Raw genomic sequence first — 8,775 nt, forward strand, 5'->3', positions numbered from 1 at the left:
TAGACCTAATCCTAGGATCACTCCCTGCCCCCATAAAAAAAAAGAAAAAAAATTAAATCAAGACCAGACTTTTTTTCTGTCTGCTCTTCAGTGCATGTGCCATCGCAAGTAGCTTTGTCTGCCTGGAGGATTTTCTAATGAGGGGCTTTTTGGAGGAGGATGACAGGTCGCTCACATCGAGGAGGGGCATTTAAAGGAAATGAGCAATGTGCTCGGCCGTGGACGCGACTAATACTACACCCTCCGCTCAGCACCCCTCTTCGATATGCCCTGCTGGCATCTTGGCAGCCGCATTAGCAACAGAGTAGTCTGAAACTGTCGTGATGCCCAAGTCATTGAAAACCTGTAATTTAGCCTCCAAAATGTGAAGGGTACAATGAAACCAAAGTAGGCCGCAACAGTGAGCCCCTTTACTGTTGCAGTACTCTTCTTGTACTACAAAATGGTACTACAAAACTACTGGTTACTCTAAAATGGTTCAATGATTTTGTTGTTTACGATGATACTAATGCAGCGTGTTATACCGGAGACAAATTCCTTGTGTGTTCTACATACTTGGCTAATAAAGATGATTCTGATTCTGATTTATACTAGAGATTCATCCGCCATTATATCAAGTACATATCGATGAGTGAATCTACAATACTACACATTATTCACAACATCACAACAGTTTTGCAAATGACCCGTTTGAGATCGGGTGTACATAGATTTGGGCAAAGAAAAACAAGTCACACACTTGTCTCTGATGTGCTCCACTTGTTTATCAGACATGACATACGCACAAACAAATGGCCCATTTATCTCTCGTGTGAAGGAGAAATTCAGGAAGGTTGATCTTAATCTTTCAGTTTATATTCTGATGGAGATGAATCGACAATTACGATGGAAACAAATTATGTGCAAAGGTTCCATCACACATCGTTTTCATTATGTCTAATTGATAATGTTGTATTGTTCTGCTAGATCGTTTTTTGATGTTTAATGAAAATGCACTTAATTAGACAGAGAGAGAGAGAGAGAGAGAGAGAGAGAGAGAGAGAGAGACAGAGAGAGAGAGATGATTTTTATATTCCATGTATGGCAAGATAGTTCATTCATTCATTGCATCAACGACTAAATACTGCCATCTGCTGGAGGATTAAAACACTACAACAAAAACTCGTCCAAGCTTTTAAAGGTAGCGGGGCGGCAGTTGTATCAATAACTTCATATCACAACCATTTTAACCGTCATTTTGAAAAATATCATTTGATTTTACATTATGATTTATGTACTGCCATTGCCTTTTTAATTATGCCTTCCACGATCGAGTGGAACTAATAATTAATTGTTGTGTCTGTCGCTATACAGTACGTCACTGACATCGATGAGACTTCAGTCAAGAAATGTAACATTTCTGACAAAATAAGTGAAATTGTCTGACAGCCCGCCTCACGCGATCTCCCACGACACACTCGCTGAGAATCAATCGTGTGCATTTTGCATGATCAGGGATGTCGTGCGCGCCAAGGAAGAAGCCGGTTCAACCCGCCCAGGGTGAAGGCCGTTGCATACATACATACATTTTGCAAGTCTCTCTTAATGTGAAGGTTTACCGGATGTCTCGGGTCGAAAGTTTCCAAGCGGGAAGCGTTGCGGCGAGCTTGATTCGGTGTGCGTTCGCGAGTTAGTGCGTCTTATGGTGGCAGACGGCCCGCATGCACATCGCTCTACCTCCTCGGGTTCTTTCCACAGCGACAGCCCCACGGCGTTGTGCGACGAGAGGACCATGTCGATGAACGACGTGTACGTGCTGCGGCCCTTCAAGCTGATCGCGCTGCTGTGCGTCTTCCTGGCGCTGTGCCTGGACCTGGTGGCGCTGCTCAGTCCGGCCTGGGTCACAGCCGACCACTTCTCCCTGTCCCTGTGGGAGTCATGCTCCCAGTCCGAGGCGAGGCAGCCGGACGAGGAGGCTTCGTGGAGCTGCTTCTCCACTCTCACTTCAGGTCAGAAGATTAGCATTTCTTTTCGTGTGTCCTCATCTCTGCTGGGATGCTCTCCGTGTGTAGGTGGGACGGGGAAAAGTTTGGATTAATATAAATTTTGCTTTTTCCGATCATATCAGATGATATTGAGAACTTATGTTTTTAAGTTTGACCTCTTAAAACTTGCGCAATTCGGATTTTACCGTGCGTAATTGCGTTACCCCCCCCCCCCAAAAAAAATTGCCAGTTCTTGAACATAACTTGAATGCATAAATAATAAATATAACTAAATATATTATAGGACTCCATTACATGACAACCTGATGTGGTAAGAAAAAGTTGGGAAAAATGTGGAATCTGTCGCAAAAAGGAAAAAAAAAGCAATTTTCTAGATATATTAATGAATTCAAAAAAAGGGCTGATGATGGAGGCGACCATTCACATTCTTCACCATCATTGGACAAAGACATCTGAATTCTTTCAACTAAAAAAAAAAAAAAGCTTCAGTCCGTATTTGCGCTCCTAATCTGACCCAAGCACACACCTCCGACCCTCATCATCACATCATTCGTCAAAGGTTTGTTTTGCAGTTGCAATTGACGTGAGGCCTCCCCCACACAATAGCAGTGGGGGTGTACGATAAACATGCAAGCTGATTCAGGAGCAGGAAGGATATGAGTGTGAATAGAACCCATGCTGATGAAGTCACAGCCAACAAGGTAGTCAGCGGTCATATGAATGAGCCCCTATTGTTTGAAAATGTTGTTTTTTTTTTTTTACTCTGGTCAAATATTTGTTTTAATGTGGTGTTGAAAGTGTCGGGAAATGGGGGAGGGGAGGGGGAAGCATCAATTCATCACTTGTAGTGGAGCCCTTTTAACCTCTCGTGACACCGCAGACACAGAGTTAACAAGGAAGGCTTTCACTGCGGTTCAACAGGCACGTGGACCCACCCGGTTTACAATCCCCCCCCCCTTGTTTTGCAGTAGAACGGAGAAATGTTCCTTGACATCATCACACTTTTCCTCTTTGACATCACCGGTACCCTTCAGTCACATTTGAGAGCGATGGCTAACTCATCGCAACTTTGTTGGCCGATACGTATCTCTCGTGAGCTTTCAAACCAATTTTTGGTCTTTGAAGGTTCCACTGGTGTTATTGCTAGCAGATGCAACTTTTATTTGCGTGCTTCTTAAAATGAGTCCGACTCGTTTTGGGCGCACAGTTTGTGGCGCACGTCTGCACGCGCGCCACAAAGAATGTAAGAAACGAGGCTTTGGCCCGAGCTCTCCTGTTGCGGAATGTGTGGGGCCGACTGGGAGGTGGACTTGACGCTTTTGAGGGTCTGCAGATCCCATTAAAACAACAGTGGAGGGTTGGGTCACGGTGAAATGGCCTCTCGGCCAAAAGGCATAAGCAGAGGGGAGAAGCCCAGGCTTAACGTCTCGTTGAACGTTTCGTTTCATGTTTGGACTGAGCTCTACACACAAATAGTGAGAAGCAGAGAAACGCCGATGAAATATTATGACCTTAAAAATCTGTGTTGCTGGTGAGAGGCGTCTGATCGAAATTCTAGCCACGTGATGTGGTAAAAAGCTGGAAGCAATAAGCCTTCGCCTCTTGTGCTTCTTATTCAAATGCCGTTGAGGTGTTATCGCGAGCGGGGACGCGCTCCTTTCTCTCTCTCTCCCCCGATGACAAACGAATTGTTGGCCTCATCCCATGCAAATTATTCTTTTGAGCTCAGTCCCGTCAACTGTCTCCCGACACCGACGAGTGGGATTTCAAGGATGGGGATGCACAACAAAGCAGCCAAGAGGGAGAAGCACGGGAAAGCAATTTTCGTGGGTGTGCTTGACGAGAACAAATCACGCTGCACCTTCCAAGAGAAGACCTCCAAAAAGAACGAGGGAGATTTTGAAATGAGAACAAACCGAAAGTCAAGCAGCACTCTGGACTGGAGTGCTTTTGACTCGTCCTCTCACAAACACATTTACAGAGTCAAGATGTATTCCGAGTCAGCATGGCTTGGAACATGACCTCAGCAACCACCGACCACAAATAGTCGAATATTTATTATTGCTTTCCAGGCGCCAAAGAAATGATCACAAGGTTTTCCTTCCACCCAGGCCCAAAGCCATCTCCGTGACAACCACGTTGAGTTTTACGTAACGATGACTACCTTGTGACTCCTTTGAAATATTTGCTTGGATGAAGTTCTAAGATTTTGGTGCGTGTTCCCTCCCGCAGACTGGCAAATTGCCACCCTCGTGCTGCTCGTGGGCGGCGCCGCCGCAACCCTGGTGGCCTTTCTGGTGGGCCTCATTTCGCTGTGCCGCGGGACGCAGAGGAAGCACTACCGCACCGTGGCCGTCTTCCTCTTCACTGCAGGTCAGTCGTGCTCTACTTCCTGTTTCTTACTGTTTGCGCTGATTATGAATCGCGATCTGAAATGGCCTGAACGCGACCCGAAGGACTGATTTACATCCAATTGTAATCTTTGTATGATAATGGGAATAAATTCCCAAAAGTCTTTTGTCGTTATTTCGTAGCATTTAGTTTGGCTGCACTGCTTCCAGTACCTGTTCGATTTTTTTTTTCTTCATCTAGTCTGATTTCAGTGATTGCTGTTATATCGCATTAAATAAAAACGGCACCGCTTAAAAAAAACTTTATAAAACTCCTGATTATCCAATACTATCAAAAAACTAATACTAAATCTAATAAAATCTCAACTGAAATGAAGCAACAGATTCAAATAAAAACTAACAAATCTCAAAAAAATAAATTCTTACTAAAAATATACAGTATATAAAGACAAAAATAATACAAATAATTTTTTTTTTAATGGATTAAAAATGAAACTGTATTGAAAAATCATCAACTAGTAGAACCCTGATTGCAACACGACAGTGGTATTTAATAGATCAAGTATGTTAAGACCCCATTGATGGTCCAGGTACCAAATTCACGGGGCGCAACGCGTGACAAAAAAAAAGACGCAAGAAAGCGGCAAGTACGCACTCGGCCCAACCGCAAACCTTTCCAGGCAGACAAGCTTTTATTTGTTCCAGAGCTCGTATGAAATAAATGCGGCTGAAGGAGAGAAGCAGTGGTGCGTTGCTTGAGCTCATTTCTTCTGTGGTGAGCAGCCCAGAGGCCCGCTTGGCCCGCCGGCCAAGAAAAAGCAGCCACAGTATTTGCAGCGTTACCAACAACGGGAAGTCGCGAAGGAGGAGTGGGGAGGGGGGGGGGGGGGAGCATCACATGCATACTTGAGAGAGGGAAATTGTTGACACCAAGTGGGAGTGTGTCCATCCTATAAACATATAATTTAGACCAAAACGTTTGTCACCACTATTTTCGAAATGTGTAAACAGTCCTTGTCAGTTTTTTGTGCTTATTCTACTTGCTCAATCGGCCTAACTCGACCCCCCCCCCCACCCCCAGAAAAAAACCCCAAAAGTTCTAATTAACACTAACGACAAAATGTAGAGAATGTAAATAGTCACTTTTTGCCACGTTTTACTTCACTTCAATGGATTGTGGGCTATTCCGCTCCATAATATGCAGTAACATTATTAGTCAATATTCGGAAAGTATAAAGAATATAAGCCCGTGAGTATTAATATATTGTTACGTACCGTCTGTCTACATGTGTTGCACCACTGCTTGTTTTCAAATACTCATTGCTGAAAAGGTTGATTAAAAAAAAAGACAAACAAAGTGAATTTTAAAAGCTCTTTATAATGCCGATGGTTTGTGTTTGATTCTGGAAAAGATTCTAAAGTTGAACAAATTGGAGGTCAGCCAACATCCCAGGACCGATTGTGCCTACCATTTTTTGAGTTGAATCTGATGGATAGTTATTCACGCAAGCTGTATAGTGGTTGCGAGGGAACTTTGTCTTTGTTCCTCTCTGAAAACATGAGCGCATAAAGGGCCAGTGTGTGCAGTTGACTTAATGGCTCAACCGCTGCCTGCTAGCCATTTACCGAAAAGCATGGGAAGCCGCTGTTATCCTTTCCTGTGTGCGTAATTGCTTTGCGAGCCTGGCGCGAGAGAATAAGGCCGCCTATACATGGGTACGGCGCGCAGGAGAGGAGGAACGGACGCGAATTGGACCGCGTTAAATGCCCTTTGGCAGCGCTGCGGTATTTATTTTCTGTCCAGAAATATGACCTCAGCTCAGTCTGGCCTCCATCAACACGGCTGCATTCTTTCGGGCCGCCACCACTTCTACCGGGAGGAAGGAAAAGGCGGATGAGAAGTCACGCTCAAATCCTCAAAGCCGCAACGACTTAGCTCAAGGAAAATGAGTCACAGTGAGAGAGGCATCCAAATCCTTTTTTTTTTTTCTTTCTTTTACATCAAGGTCAAGAGTCCTGACTTTCCACTAACACCCGTGCGGGTTTGCGCCACGCAAAGCTTTTGTTTTCAACTTTCACCACGCGCACACGTGTTTTGTGTGGATCACCCTTTGTTAGGCGTTTGGTGCCTTGGTTTGTTTGTCTGCCGGATTATGCAAAACGTAAGCAAATTTTGAGAAGACGACGCGTGCCGTCCACAGGGATCAGACTTGTTATTCTCTCGTTGCCATCTGAGCCATGAAAGAAAAATTCCACCCTTTGTATCATTTATTTTTTCACTACTGTTATTGACACTTTGTCGAATATTATACGTTTTTTTTTCTACGTTTCCAAAGTCTTACTTTACAGCTTTGTCACAGAAAAATGAAGCTTGATTTTTCATTTCCCCCCAAACTGCTACAGTGGCTTCTCCCCGCCCTCTTCACAATGTTCAGTCGCGTTCTTTCTTCTTCTACACAAAAAAAAAATCATTACTTTTCCCCAAACTGCGTCACTGTTTTTTTCCCCCTCTTTGAGAGCATTCAATAACAACAATCTTTGAAAATAATATTTTATCATCTTACATTTACAAGCACCCCCCCCCCAAAAAATGTATATGCCTCTTTAAAAGTAGACATGCTCAACTAGCTTTTCCGCTATTGAAGCTTTCATCCAAATATCTCTCTTCTAAAGATAATAATGCTCAGATTTGATTGAAACTGTCAGAGAGGTTTTCGTTTAACAATCGGTTTATGATCACGTATTAGTTTACTGTGCAGTAGAACTGAAAAGAATAAATCAGGATGGTGACCCTGCTTCCTTTTTTCTTTTTTTTTTCTCTTTTTCCACCAGTTGTGCTGCAGGCCTGCGCGCTGGTCCTGTACCCGATCAAGTTCATCGACGGGACGGTTCTGCAAACGTATCACGAATTCAACTGGGGCTACGGCCTCGGCTGGGGCGCCACCATCTTCATGCTGGGCGGCGGAGTCCTCTTCTGCCTGCGGACGGACATATACGAGGATGCCATGTACTGACGCCTCGCGCGCCGCCCTTCATCAGAACACACGTCGAAATTCTTTGGACAGCCGGTGTGTATAGGAGCATGGACGTAAATTCTGTTCTCTGGCTCTCTCTGGTTATTTTTAGTCAGGTTGCGAAGGTCTCGAGTAGGACAGGTTTCTTTGAGTAGAACCCCGTCAGTTTCCTATCAACGCTCCCTCTCCCATTTGTTCACAAACGTGTCCCTCAGCCTGGCCGTTGTCGGAGTGAAGTGGTGACCTTTTGGGACGCCCACCCATTTCCACTGCACGGGGGCCTGGATGTCTGTTGTTTGGACAAAATGGACAGTAGGGTCGGAATATTTCAAGGCAGCAGTGCATTGCCGTGTTGCGGCCTTTTAATTTGGGCCTCTTCTTTTGTAGCATGACAACGAGGAGCTTGTCGGTGTATTCGTGGTGCCATTTTTTCCTGCATTTTGCCTGAAACATATCATAGAGTGTCTTCTGTCGTCACGGCTTTTATGTAATATGCTGGAGCTACTGTATTTATAGTTTGTGTGTCTCTGATGGAAATGTAAATGTGTAAAAAAGTGTTTGTACACGAAGGACTTTGCTGAATAAAAAGTGTCGTTTTGAGGTATGAGGAGTTGAGGGGTTTAAATTATTGGTGTGTCCTGCCAGCTGTGGTTTAAACATCTCGACCTTTGACCCATGTGTAAAAAGGGGTGCCCCCTTATATGGACTCGGTGTTTATCATCAAGGGCTCACATTCCACACGGCGACGTTTTCAGCAGCTTGCAGGATCGCCCGCATTTTGGTTCCATTTGCTACAATTACATTCACAGTTTGCATGCGAGTGTGAAACAGAAGGCACGGACATGCTGGGAGACTGGGGTGAAGTTGTCACCCTCAAAACTATAAACGGCAACAGCTGCCCGGAGAACTAAAAGCAAATAAACTATTTCAGCAGCTGCAGCATCTGGATAGATGACCACGTGAGGATTTGATGTTTGTATGGGAACGAACCAACAGCAAGGGGGAAAGTCCCAAAATGTCTGCATTGATCCTGTCATGTTGGACGTGAGAGGCGTTTCTTCAGTGGGATTCTTATAATAGCAAGCTGAAATGTGATCTGGGTGGAGGTGGTGGAGTTGCGAAACAAATGGGAAGGGTTGTCATACAGGGAGGATTTTCATAAAAAACCCAAAAGGGGTAATGAACTTTATATTCATTATTTGCACTTGAAAATCCAACGTACACACAGACATTGAATTAATTTGCTATATTGCACAAGAGTGATATATTTAAACATCCCACACATGTATCATGAAGTGCAGTTGCATACCACCGCAAACTCAAAAGCGCACACATATTGTAAAATGAATATGAATAACATGAAACACACCGCGACAAATGATCTATTGTGAAAGTCGCCCATCCATTCACACCCCTTGACAGAGA

At 44.3% G+C, this 8,775-nt stretch overlaps 1 protein-coding gene across 1 annotated transcript; it reads left to right on the forward strand.

Moving 5' to 3' along the window:
- Nucleotides 1–1,618: 1,618 nt before the first annotated feature.
- LOC127588643 (transmembrane protein 47-like) lies at nt 1,619–7,960 on the forward strand. Its single transcript, XM_052047443.1, has 3 exons — nt 1,619–1,988; nt 4,218–4,358; nt 7,169–7,960. The coding sequence occupies exons 1-3, from the start codon at nt 1,682–1,684 to the stop codon at nt 7,348–7,350; spliced, it is 630 nt and encodes a 209-aa protein (XP_051903403.1). The 5' UTR covers nt 1,619–1,681; the 3' UTR covers nt 7,351–7,960.
- The last annotated feature ends 815 nt before the right edge of the window (nt 7,961–8,775 follow it).

Source organism: Hippocampus zosterae, chromosome 16 (genome assembly GCF_025434085.1).
Source record: "Hippocampus zosterae strain Florida chromosome 16, ASM2543408v3, whole genome shotgun sequence".
Classification (NCBI taxonomy): domain Eukaryota; kingdom Metazoa; phylum Chordata; class Actinopteri; order Syngnathiformes; family Syngnathidae; genus Hippocampus; species Hippocampus zosterae.